Source organism: Canis aureus, chromosome 36 (assembly GCF_053574225.1).
Source record: "Canis aureus isolate CA01 chromosome 36, VMU_Caureus_v.1.0, whole genome shotgun sequence".
In the NCBI taxonomy this organism is placed as follows: domain Eukaryota; kingdom Metazoa; phylum Chordata; class Mammalia; order Carnivora; family Canidae; genus Canis; species Canis aureus.
The window spans coordinates 20,527,366-20,540,935 of record NC_135646.1 but is presented as its reverse complement, the minus strand read 5'-3'; the positions used below and the strand labels follow the sequence as shown (position 1 = coordinate 20,540,935).

Here is a 13,570-nt window from a genome sequence, read left to right as displayed (position 1 = left end):
TAGGCAGTTGACTAGTCATGCCTATTAGAACCATTCCTAAAATAGGAGCCAAGAGATTGGGATGAGAATCCAAAGGGCTCTCCCATGGTCCATAATCTCAAATGCACACACTAGGGACATTTACATTGTCTGCACAAAAACCTTTCTTATTTGCACCAGAAATTGGTGATATGGGACCTCAAACTGTCAGTGAAATGAATTCAGGATAAGCAAATGGTTACTATTCTGAGTTCTGGTGTTAATCCTGGTCATAACTAGTTGTTTTCTGTGCAGAAACATGAACATATCAGGTATCCAAATAGCAAGAGCATTTGTAAGGGAGCTCACCTGGAAGGTTGAAAGATTGTAATAAGAGTAACTAGCTTCTGGTGTGCTGACAAGAAGACTAGCTAGGCTGAGGTATATGAAGCTAGGGCCTCTTCCCTCTGCCTCACACACACTCGCACACATACTTTCTGGCAACTACTGTGAAAAGAGACAAATGAAACCTGTTCTAGGAGTTCCATTTCCTCCATGATCAAAATCACCACAAAGTCTTTAATGGTTGTGGAGTGGTTACCAGTATGAGACTGTTCCAAAGTCCGCTGGGTGTAGGGTGTGCGATTGGGAGGATTTTTCCAGGTGGAGGCACTTCTACCTTGGTTAATAAAGTCTGGTTTTGCTCCCACATTTCCTACCCCGAGAAGGGGCACTGAAGACTCTCTTGAGAAAACCAGCCCAAGGATTTGGCTACTCTAGATATGACCACCAATCTTTTAACTGGCAAAAACATATTCTTTGTGGCAAAAAAAAAAAAAAAAAAAAAAAATGGGCGCGAGTGCACAATATACATTGTTAATATAATGAAGCTCACATGCATTTTAAAAGGTTTAAAACTACTGGGGCACCTGGGTGGCTCAGTTGGTTAAGTATGTGACCTTGGTTTCAGATCAGGTCGTGATCTCAGGGTGGTGAGATCAAGCCCTGAGCTAAGCTACACGTTCAATGGAGAGTCTGCTTGGGATTCACTCTCTCCCTCTGCCCCTCCCTCCCACACACTCTCTTTCTAAAATAAATAAATAAATCCTTTTTAAGGAAAAAAGATTTTAAGGGCATCTAGGTGGCTTAGTTGGTTAAGCATCTGCTTTTGGCTCAGGTCATGATCCCAGGGTCCTGGGATTGGGCCCCATGGTGGGCTTGCTACTCAGCAAGTAGTCTGCCTTTACCTCTCCCTCTGCCTCTCTCCCCCACTTGTGCTCTCTCTCTCTAATAAATAAATAAAATCTTTTAAAAAAGATTTTAAACCATTTAAAATACAACTCAACTCATATCAGCTATATGCTCCCATTCATAAATTGGAAACTCTTTACAATGTTAATTTTGTTTGCTTACTCTGAATTTAGGAAAGCCTTGGGATGATGGTGGTGGGGTGGTGGGGGAATTACTAAGTAGCCTGGGTCTCTTTAAAAAGCTGCCTCTGGGGGCACCTGGGTGGTTCAGTGGCTGAGCATCTGCCTTCTGCTCAGGGTGTGTTCCTGGGGTCCTGGGCTCGAGTCCTGAATTGGGCTCCCTGCATGGAGCTTGCTTTTCCCTCTGCCTGTGTCTCTGCCTCTCTCTCTGTATCTCTCCTGAATAAATAAGTAAAATCTTTAGAAAAAAAAAAAAAGCTGACCATAGATTGAGTTTGTCTTTTTTTTTTTTTTTTTGGTTCTTAGTAGTTCTCCTTGAGCAGACACCTTCCACAGCATTGCACTCACTTCAGAACTGCTCCAAGGGTCAGAATGTGGCTTCATAGGAACTTACTTTGTTGGGATTGAATTTCATGCTCTGAAAAGTAAAAGGTGTAGTGGATCCAGAATGACTCTCCCTGACTTTTTTTTCCTTGTCAGCCTACTCAGATTACTCAATTACACTATTTTGATACTTTATTGATGCCAGTCAAAGCACTTCACATTTTCTCATTTAATAAATTCAATGAGTGATTAATGTATGCAAACCAAAGTGCTCAATACCAAGAGAAATGGAATGACATGTGATACTTTTTAAGAAGACAAAAAAAGGCACATAAATATTGAAAATAGGAGCAAAAGTCAAGTGCTATAAAAAATTGCAGATAAAGCAATTTGCCAACCGTGTCTCCCAGAAATTGAGAGCACTGAGCCTACTGTCATTTTTAAGGCTCCTGATACATTAAAAAAAAATTGCCAAAACAAGGTTATTACAGTTGTGTTATAGTTCATATTTAAGAATTAAAACTTTTTAAATACAAAAGTACATTGTATGTTTGCAAGAAAATTATAGGATTCATAAAAAGGATGTAATTCACTGAGATGTGTGTTTGAGGCCAGAGGCCCAAGTTAAAAGTTGACTGGTGAACAGATTCTTCATGTCCCCATTTGTAGGTTATGTCAATATCTACCTGAGCCCCTTCCTGAGAATGAGGCCAAGAGAAACTGGCCCTTCTCCTCCTGGCTGCTCCATTTCCTAGCCTCACTCAGTTCTGACTCAGTAGGACATGGAGACTGGTTGATGTGGAACCCCAGTAGGATCTCACCGAAAAGTTGTAAATATGATGAACAGGTCTTTGAATTTTAAAAGTAGCCACAAAGCAGCCCTTACCATATTTCAGAGCAGAATGAGGACAGTGTTAGTGGGGGCTAATTGATGGATAGAGTGGAGCCGTGGGAATGAGTGAGGTTGCTCCCAACAAGAGGTGCTAGGAAACTGAGCTTGACTATTAATAGGGGTCAGATAAAACTCACAGGTGTGATCATGCTGGGCGTGCTGGCACACAGAAGTCAGGCACTAGGAACCAACTCACTTATGCAGTCATTCAGTTGATCCCTTGTTATGAACATCCCCCTCCAATCAGGCTTTATCACCTGCACCATTGAAACAACCCTCTTCACTGTCACCAATGACCTTCAGGTCACTAAATCCAACTGTATTTCTCAGCCCTCATCTTAATTACTTATCAGCAGTATTTGACACAGATAATCAGACCCTCCCTGGAACATTTTTGTCATTTTGCTTCCAGGACACCAGGGAGATGAAGACTCATCTCCCTCACTAGCCATTCTTTGTCAGTCTTCTCTTTGGGATCTCTCCAATATCTCAACACTAGAGTGCTCTGGGTCTCTGTCTTCCCACCTCTTCCTACCTCTGGCTTCACTCCCTGCCTCAGAGATCTCATTTGGGGCTAGGGCTCTAAGTATCTCGTATACGTTGATGATTGTCAGATGTGTATCTGCAGCCCAGACCTCTCTCCCACACCCACTTATCCAACTGCTTACTTGACACTGCCACTTGGATAGTACGAGGCATCTTAAACCTCCTATGCTCAAACCCCTATGAATGTGCACCTCCTGCAGTCTTCCCCAATTGCAGAAAATGGTAACTCTATCCTTCCTGTTGCTCAGCTCCAAATCTGGAAGTCATCCTTGACTACTACTTTTGCTTTTTTCTCATAGTTAACCACAATTCCATTAGCGGATCCTACCAATTTCTACCTTCAGAATATTTCTCAAATACAACCACCATTCCCCACCTGTGCTGTTTCTACCAGGTCCAAGCACCATCTCTTACTCGGGTCCCTACAAGGACATCCCTTCTCTACTTCTACCCTTGGTCACTGTAGTCCATTCTCAGCACAGTAGCCAGAATAGTCCTTTCAAAATACAAGTTGGATCATGTCAACTGGAATCCTCTGATGGCTCCCCATCTGTAATGGACTAAATTGTGTCCACCCAAATTTCATATGTTGAAGCTCCAAACTTAGTACCTCAGAATGTGACAGTATTAAAGATAGGGCCTTTAAAGGGGGATTAAGTTAAATGAGGCCATTAAGGTAGGCACTAATCCAGCCCTACCAGTATCCTTGTAAGAGAGTTAGAGCACACAGACACACCAGGGATGTGCATCTACAAAGAAAAGACCATATGAAGAGACAGCAAGTAGTTGGCCATCTGCAAGTCAAGGGGAAAGTCCTGAGAGGAAACCACCCCTGTGGGCACGTTGGCCTTTGACATCCAGCATCTAGAATTGTGAGAAAATAAATTTATGTTGCTTAAGCTACACAGTCTGTGTTTTTTTGTGTGCTTGCTTTTTTTGTTTGTTTTGTTTTTTGTTTTTCGGTATGGCAGGCTTAGCAGCCAATACATAGTCCCTCTTGAAGTAAAAGCCAAAGTCCTTATACTGGCCAGTAAACTTTATGAATTTCCTATTGCTGCTGTAAAAAATTACTACAAGCTCAGTGGCTTAAAACAAAACCAACTCATTGTCTTAACAGTTCTAGAGGTCAAAATCTGGAATGGTTCTCACTGGGCCTAAAATCAAGGTGTTGACAGGGTTATATTCCTCCTGGAGGCTCCAGAGGAAACTTTGTTTCCTTGCCTTTTCCAGCTGCTAGAAACTCCCTGTGTTCCTAGTGGCCTTTTTCTCCATCAAAGCCAACAACTGCATCACTTTGCTTCAATGGTCACATCTCCTCTTTCATGCATAAGGACCATTGTGATGACACTGGGGTTGCTCAGATAATCCAGGATGATCTGTCCATCTCAAAGTCAGCAGATTAGCAAACAAAATCCATCTGCAACCTTAATTTCCCCTGATGAGTAACAGAACATAATCCTAGTTTCCAGGGATTAGGATGTGGACACATTTGGGGAGTCCATTATTTTGCCAATGACATCCATCATCTCTCCTACCTCTCTGACCTCATCTCCCACCACTCTCTCCTTACACCCTCCACTCCTGCAACACGGGCCTCTTTGATTTCCTGGAAAAGACCAAATGGGCCAAATGGTTTCCCACTCAGGGCCTCCATACTTGCTGTTCCCTCTGCCAGGAGTGCTAGACCCGATGTCAGCAGGTTCCTGCTATCCTTTTTATGCAAGGATTGCCCTGAATTCCCTATACAAAATAACAACTCCACCCTCACCAACTTCTCCTTCCTTTGCCTGTGTTATTTTCTACATAGCACTTGGATGCATTGGGTATATTAACTTGTTTATATCTATTCTTCCCACTAGAATGTAAGCTCTAGGAGCAGAGACTGCTATGTTCACTGCTGTTTCCTTGCACTTCAAATAATGCCCAGCAAATAATAGGAGCTCAATAAATATGTTTTAAATAAATAAATAGAGTACAAGGATTCATGAAAAGGCCTAAAACTAAGTTATATTTCTAAGCTTACAAAATATGGATAAAAAATTAATTTGTGAGAAAAACCAGATCTGTAATCTACAGGAAACTTTAGATATAGAAAAGTAATCAGTTAAAGGGTGAGTCACCCCCATAAATGCCAGGGAGGCTCCCCAAGGTTCTTGCCTATGGCATGTATCACATATTGTTCCTTTTTAGGGCAGGAAGTAGTAGCTTTCAGGGGTGCCCTAACTGAGAGCTCCTTTTTTTATGACTTTGAAAGCTGTGAGTGAAGAAGGCCACACAATATACATGTAGGATCTGAGGTTTGGGGGAAATCATTGTAAGTTATGGAACTTTCTGCCCCCATGGACATGAAAATACTTACTTTGGGGCAACAACAGGTTTTGTTATTGGTTGGACATACTTTTGGTTTTTGGCAGCTGGAGGAAGAGGAGTTAGCCTGAAAGTGAAAAATGAAAGAGAGAAAATTAGAAATTCAGAAACTTGTCTTAGCACTCCCAGATTGTTTAGATGGCCATGATGACTCAAAATTGCAATACATTCTCTCACTGCTGAAATCTTAAAAGTCAGGAAGGTCTTGGGGAGTTTCTAGCAGGAGGAGGTTCACTTGAGGAACTTTGCTTCCCAGGGGATCCTGAGTTGGCAGCACAGCTTGTTCCCCAGCTCCCAAAGCTCTTTGTCCCCGATGGGGGGCTCTGGGGCCCTTTGGTTAGAAGCTACCCTTCCCTGCTGCACCCACTCTGAGATTTCCTCATTTAAAATGACAGTGGGCCGAGGCAGGACTGGCAAGAGTGATATGCTGCCAACAGGTTGGCTGGGAAAGTTGTATAAAGTTAGGCTTTCTGGCCTTCTTGGGGTTTTGTTGCCTAGTTGACTGGAAATATTGTAAGAGAAAGAAGACTGCAAATGGAAACCAAGTCCCCAGGTCCTACTCCTTCCTTATAATCCTTACTTGGGCTTCCCTGTTGGGGTCTTGCTTGGTGGCTGAGGTGTCTTGATTAACTTCCGTGGTCCCAAGTTCCAGGGGTCCCAGCAGGTGCAGTAGATGAGAGGGTTGGGGTACATGGTAAGAGGTCAGTGGCAGTCTTGGCCACTAGATCACGAGGCTCTTGCTGAAGTGGGAAAGTAACAGCAGAGAGTTACACCATTCAGAGTCAAAGCAAAACACTTAGAAAAAAATTAGAAAGAACCCAGAGAAGATCCAAAGCACAGATGGTAGATTCTGAAAGCTGTTGATCTGGTGCAAGGTCTTGACTTGCACCAGATAGATAGAATAATTCCTCACCCCTTGGCACCAGCAGACTTGACTTGAAAGCAATTAAAAATTTGCCACCATTGAGTACTTGCTGTGAGCCAGGTACACCATAAAGGATCAATTATTGTTATGGCAATTTTACCAATGAGGATACAGAGAATCCTCCATATGATCCCAGAAGTAGCAAGTTTCAGGGTTGAGAATAAACACAAGTTTCCTTGACTCCTAAGCCCTTGTCCTCTGGCCATACTAGCTGTCACTGAAATGAGAAGTCTAGAGTAGATCATGCACAGAACTTCCTGGAAGTAACTCTGTTACTTAAATTACAGTGCAAGTGAATGTTCCAGTTTCTCATTCCTGTTCATCTGCCCAAATTATAGATCAATTATAGACTCTTCCTTCTTGGCTCCATGAAAACAAAACCAAAAATCCCTATTATCAATGTCTTTGTGAAAGACAACTATCAGATAAACACAGAAGCTTGACCATACTTGTTTATCTGTATTTTCCGGGACACCACTAAAATGATAGCATGGGATTGTGAGATAGACAAAATATATATTGGTTCTTGCCCTCAGTTCCTGACACAGGGCTCCTGAAATCCTTGTGAATCCCTAAGTGATAAGAGCACTAGGAGCATCATTGTTCTAATTGAGGCAACTCTGGGTGGGCTCCAGTTTGGGGGCTGGTCACCAGAAAAAACAAGGCATGATTAAAAACTTAAGAGTTTTCAGCCTCAGTCTCTGCCTCCATCCTCTGAGGAGGGGAGAGATGTTGGAAATGGAGTTAACAACTGATCATACTGTGAGGAAGTCTCCATAAAACTCCCAGAAGTATGGGATTCACAAACACATGGGTTGCGAACACATCCACATTGGGAGGGTGACACACCTGGACTCCATGACGACAGAAGCTCCTGCGCTTGGGACCCTCTCAAGCCTCACTGTGTGTATCGATACATCCTGCTATTCATCTGTATCCTTTATCATCTCCTTTAATACATTGATAGATCCAAGTAACTGTTTCCCTGAGTTCTGTGAGCTGTTCTAGTAAATTACATAATATTTGCTATGAACCTCTGATTTATAGCTGATGGGTCAGAAGCAGAGATGACAATGTGGATTTGCATTTGGCATCTCCGGGTGGGGTGCAGGGCACAGTCTTTCAGTACTGAGTCCTTACCTGTGGGATCTGGTAATATCTCCAGGTAGACAGTGTCAGAATTGAGGCAAATTATAGGACTCCCAACTGGTGTTGCAGAGAATTGCCTGGTGGGGGAAAATCCACATACATATGGTGTTGTGAATATGGTAGTTGTGTGAGAGCAAAGGAGACACACAGGAGGAAGGATTGGCTTTTCTCCTAACTCGAGGATTAAAAGAGGTTTAATTTGACAAGAACAGGGAGAGTGGGAAAGGAGACAGAACTGCACAAGGGTTGTCCATGCAAGTTTGACCCAATAAACCCCCTCTCCCCACCCATGCCGCTCAGCACACCATAGGAAGCTGCAGCCTACATACCTGCAAAGTGGGTACAGAGCAGAAGGGGCCAATTCCCACATCAAAGGCGCCCAAAGACTCAGGACTTGGAATTAGTGGATTATTGGATAATATCGACAGGCCTCTGGCAGATCTGTTGGATCACATAGTAGGCCAGATGCTGTGCCCTCCCTGCAAACATGTCCAGGCCCCCATCCCTGGGACCTGTGCATATGTCACCGTATGTGCAAAAAGAAGATTTGCAGCTGTGATTAAATTGAGGAACTTGAGAAGGGAGATTATCCCAGATTATCTGTGTGGGCCCAGATAAACCTCCTTATAAGAGGGAGGGTCAGAGTCAGAGAAGAAAATGTGATGATGGAGGAAGAGATAGGAGTGATCAAGGAAGGGCCATAAGCCAAGGAATGTGGGTGCCTCTAGAGGCTGGGAAAGGCAAGGATGATTCTCCACTAAAGCCTTCAGAAGGAACCAAATCCTGTCAACATCTTGAATTTAGCCCAGTGCAACCCATTTCAGATATATGACCTGAGAACTATAGGAGAATAAATTGTTGTTGTTTTAAGCCACTAAATTTGTGGTAATTTGTTACAGAGCAGTTGTAATAGGAAACAGAGCAATTAGGGTGAAATTACTGATAGAAACATAAGAAAAACATGAAGACTCCTAACTCTGGGAAATGAACTAGGGGTGGTGGAAGGGGAAGAGGGTGGGGGGTGAGGGTGAATGGGTGACAGGCATTGAGGGGGGCACTTGACGGGATGAGCACTGGGTGTTATTCTGTATGTTGGCAAATTGAACACCAATAAAAAATAAATTTATTATTAAAAAAATAAAAATAATAAAATAACATGTAGAAAAAGAAAAAAAGAAACATAAGAAAATAAAAATTGCATAATGACTCTTACAAATATTATGTAAGAAAGGAAACATGGTTATAGTAAGGAACAACCATATATGTATATATATATGTTAACTATCACTATATATGTATATGAGTGTCAACACTTAATAGTGATTTAACCTAAAAGTGAATGGGGACTACATCGGAAGAGCTGGGAAGGGGAAGGGAGAGAGGGCATACAGGACCAAATCCTCATCTACCACACCAGTATGTCAAAAGATAATGGCTAAAATTGAAAAATTAACAAATGGGGTGGAGGCAAATTATTCAGAAGTATAAGTTAAATTCCAAAAGAAATAGCTATGGAGTACCTGGGACCTGGGTGGCTCAGTCGGTTAAGCGTCTTCCTTTAGCTCAGGTCATGATCCCTGGATCTTGGGATGGAGCCCCACACCGGGCTCCCTGATCTGTGGGGAGCCTGCTTTTTTTCTCTCACCCTCTGCCACTCCTGCACTCCCCCTACTTGTGCTCTCTGTCTCTCAAATAAGTAAGTAAAATCTTTAAAAAGAAAGAAAGAGAAAGGGAGAGAAAGCAAGAAAGCAAGCTACAAGAGTTGAAAATAGTTGCCCCTAAGGAGCATGCTGAGGAGTAGAACTGAGAAATGAGGGTGGGGGTGGGAGCAGAAACTAACTTTTCATTAATCAGCTTGTAACACAATTTATTTTTTAAGTGATTTCAGTGGATTATTTGATAGAAAATAAAAACCAATGCCAAAAAATGTTAGGAGAACCAACTAAACAACAGAAGCATTACAATGATAGCAGATTTAACTCAAATTTCTAAGTCAGAGACTGGTTTCCCATAGTGCACGGGAATAAATTTGCTTAAGAATCAGCTGGAAAATGAAACAAACTCTTTTGTGTGACGTGACTGATGCTTGAGAAACCCAGCTGCATGGTCTGGTAACTTTTAGAGCTAAAGGTAACTGTAATATTGAGTCCATTTTACAGATGAGGAAACAGACTCAAAACGATGAAGTGACTCCTGGGCTGCCTGTAAATGCTCATTTAAAAGCAAAAATACTTATGGCTCTTGCCGCGAGGACGGTGCTAGCTGCTGGGGGAGAGGGAACACATGCACCTTGCCCTTGGGGAACTTGTGATGGGGAGGGTAACCATCAGAAAGGGAGCAGAGTGGGGGGCGGATGCGGTGCCAAGGCAAGAGACCAGGCCTTGGAAGAAAGGCAGGGTGTACAGGTGGAGGCAGGACAGGCTGGGCCAGAGGCATGGGCCCAAGGTGCCGGGCGGCCAACAGATGGGGGAAACAGCAAAGGCCTAAAGGCTGGGTAACAGGGCTGCTACCTTGGGCTGTCTGTGTTCTGTTGTGCTTGGGGGCCTAGCCAGGCGATCTCAGGGAGACAGGGCTGGGGCAGCAGGTGGCGTGGAGCACTATGGCTGAGAAGGTGAGGCCACAGGGGCTAGAAGGCAGGTGAGAGTCTGAAAGGAAGATGTAGCCATGGCTGATGGAATCTCTGTCATTGCTTCAGACCTTGTATCTACTTCCTATGGGGGCAGGGACCAGTCCTGAACTTGGGTACTGACGCAGGAAGTGAGAGGACAAGCAGTTCAGCTCCCAGCAACTGTCTTCTTTATTCCACTTCTCATCTGCCCAACCACATCGTAGGGTTCTTGAAGGGCAGGACTCCACCGTGTCATTGTCTGGGTCCCCGTGGAGCCTGGAATAGTGACTGTCCATAGCGGGTAACTGGATAAATATTTGTTGCCTAATAAGCCCAGTGGCTGAAACTAGAGGGACCGACTCACCAAGGAGGAAGGAGATCCACAGATAAGCCACGAAATGTAATCGTTGTTACAATGTTATAGAAAATGTTAAAAATTAGAATTAAAAAACCAAAATGATTGGTAAATTATTGTACAGTCACTCAATGGAGTTTTACATAGGTTTTAACTGATTATTTGAAACCCTGTGGGAACATGAAGAAATGGTTAAGAATGAAGATATAAAATGGTATCCATGCAATGCATACAATTATGCAAAAGTTTGTGCCTATATGCACAATAGTTAGAAAAGAATATGGTAAAAAATGAAAATTGGGCCAGAATATCAGAATTATGGGTATTTTTCTCCCCCCACGGCATTCTTTCCTAAAATTTTCTTTGGGTTTTGGAATCAGGTGGGCCTGACTTTGCCTAACAGCTCCTCTACTTAATAGCTGTGGGACCTCAAGACATTTACCTTTGCTTTTCGGAGTCTCAGTTTTTTATCTGCAAAATAGGGACATGGAAGTTCCACCTCATTGTATTGTCATGCACATGAGATGAGACCATGTCAGAAAAGCTCTTGGCACATGGCCTTGAACACATTAGGTTCTCAAAAACTGGTAACTGAGTTTAGGAATATTATAAACCCTAGTGATATTTTTGCATACCGAAGTTTTTATTTCTAATATTTGGAGAAAATGGATTTATTTGTATGTATGTGTTAAATTGAAATAGGCCCACTGTAAAGAAAATCATAATACATGAAAGCGTAAAAAAGTAAAAATTATCCAAAATACTAACATGATGACCACTGAAAATATTTTGGTTAATAACTTCTAGAATTCACCCTGGACAAAAGAAAGAGATTCATATAATTTTCCATAAATGGAAAGAAACCATACATATATTCTATATATATATTTTTTATCAACAATGTCATGAGTTTCTTTTAATGCCAGTAACTATAGGCATATCATCTTTTAAAAAAAAAAGATTTTATTTATTTATTCATGAGAGACAGAGAGAGAGAGAGGCAGAAACACAGGCAGAGGGAGAAGCAGGCTCCATGCAGGGAGGCCCACATGGGACTTGATCCCAGGACTCCAGGATCACGTCCTGGGCCGAAGGCAGATGCTTAACCACTGAGTCACCCAGGCATCCCCGCATATCGTCATTTTTTAAACTTAAGTTTACTGTATTGAAATTTTTTAAAAGTACAAAAGTATAATGAACTCACCTGTCATTCAGTTTCAATATTTAGCAATTTGTGGCCAATATCATTCATCTATACCCAGCCCACTCCTCTAATACCAGATTATTTTTAAAACAAATCCATCATTTAAGTTATACTCAAAGCAAATCTAGAAGTCTAAGATTTGTTTATTTGGCATCATAACTGTGTAAATTTCTATCCTACAACCATACCCATTTACATTTTTAGCCAGTTGAATATTGATGAACATTTGGTTGTTTCCTTTTTTTTTTTTCTATTGTAAACAGTGCCTTGGTATATTTTCTTTTGCTTTTAAAAAGTAAAGCCCTCTTCATCTAAACACATATGGAGATAAATACTCAAAATACTTAACAACTAGTAAGACAAAGCTGTTGAAAAATCAGAATAGACATGGGTTATAGGGCTGGAACAGGGTCCTACAAAACTCTGCTCCTACTCTTGTGCTGGGCATTAAACCCATTATGCTTAATTATGAGGAGGTCTGGGAGTACCAAGGGAAGAGCTGGGGCAACCAAGGTGGCAAGGGCGATATCTGAGGGGCTTATACAACATATACAGTTGATCTTTGAACAGCATGGGTTTAAACTGCACAGGTCTATTGGATGGCTCAGCGGTTAGGCATCTGCCTTTGGCCCAGGGTGTAGTCCTGGAGTCCCGGGATCGAGTGCCGGGATCGAGTCCCATGTTGGGCTCCCTGCATGGAGCTTGCTTCTCTCTCTGCCTATGTCTCTGCCTCTCTCTCTCTCTCTGTGTCTCTCATGAATAAATAAATAAAATCTTTAAAAAAAAGAATATAGAGGTGTATGTATGTATGTGTATTTGTCTATGCGTACACAACCATGTATGATTTAGGATTCTTTTTCCCTACTCTTTTCCTTTCTGTATTTTTCTGTGATGATTTTACCCGAGGCTCAGTGGACTGAATATGTTAATTAGTGACACTGTAGTTACCTGTGAGCCAGCTGAGCCTTCAGAAAGATCACAGGTTAGTACTAATAACCAGACAAAAAAATTACATAAAACATCTTTCCAGGGATGCCTGGGTGGCTCAGCGTTTGAGCGCCTGCCTTCAGCTCAGGGCATGATCCTGGAGTCCCGGAATTGAGTCCCACATCAGGCTCCCTGCATGGAGACTGCTTCTCCCTCTGCCTATGTCTCTGCCTCTCTCTCATGAATAAATAAATAAAATCTTAAAAAAAAAAAAAAAGGCTTTCCAAAGAGCTTACCTTGGACTGCTCAAAGATTTGTTTCTCCCGTGTAGTTCTTTTCCAAGTCAAGAGTCTTAAAGACACCCCAATTTTATAGAAAAACAGTTTCTCATCAACATAAAATAGCATTCATTTTAGATCAAATCTGGAGGTTCCAGAACTCGAGACTTTAGTGGTCATTCAAGTGACTGAAATGCCAAAGCAGAAAATCCACAGTATGTGTAGGGCAAATTTCCCTTCTAAGGTCAGTCTAGTTTGAGTCTTTCGATATTGCAGTGAAAGTCAAACTAAAAGAGAAAGTCAACCTTCCATTCAGACTCTCTTGACCTGGGCCTTGAGTTTGAGGTTTGTCGTTGGGAGATAGCAGGCAGAAGGTTTGTTTCTTTTATTGCCATGGAAACAGAATGGCAGCACCTCATTGGCTCAGGCACTCTTGCTCTTAAAGAGAGAAGGCTGGAGAAGCAGCCAGTTAACAAATTCTCCAAGACACAAACAAGACTAAATATGCTTAAGATATAATTTCAGAGGAAATAGAATTAAACAACCTTCTTAAGCTTAATTGGCCTATGGTAGTAGTTGCCAGACAGGATCTGTGGAGGATTTTAAA

The 13,570-nt window shown here is 42.2% G+C and overlaps 1 protein-coding gene across 4 annotated transcripts in view; it reads right to left on the bottom strand.

The window, feature by feature from the left end:
• FLACC1 (flagellum associated containing coiled-coil domains 1) overlaps window positions 1–13,355 on the bottom strand; it is a 33,562-nt gene extending 20,207 nt beyond the window's left edge. Inside the window, exons 1-5 of one of the 4 annotated variants that reach the window (XM_077885503.1) lie at window positions 12,982–13,354; window positions 7,921–8,032; window positions 7,583–7,668; window positions 6,098–6,257; window positions 5,510–5,584 (exon numbers count right to left, since the gene is read on the bottom strand). In XM_077885503.1, coding sequence (XP_077741629.1) covers window positions 5,510–5,584; window positions 6,098–6,210 — 188 coding nt within the window. In that variant the 5' untranslated portion in view covers window positions 6,211–6,257; window positions 7,583–7,668; window positions 7,921–8,032; window positions 12,982–13,354. Of the gene's footprint in view, window positions 1–5,509; window positions 5,585–6,097; window positions 6,258–7,582; window positions 7,669–7,920; window positions 8,033–12,981 lie in introns of all 4 variants that reach the window. The other 3 variants (XM_077885505.1, XM_077885502.1, XM_077885504.1) reach the window with 3 other exon arrangements.
• Window positions 13,356–13,570: the final 215 nt, after the last annotated feature.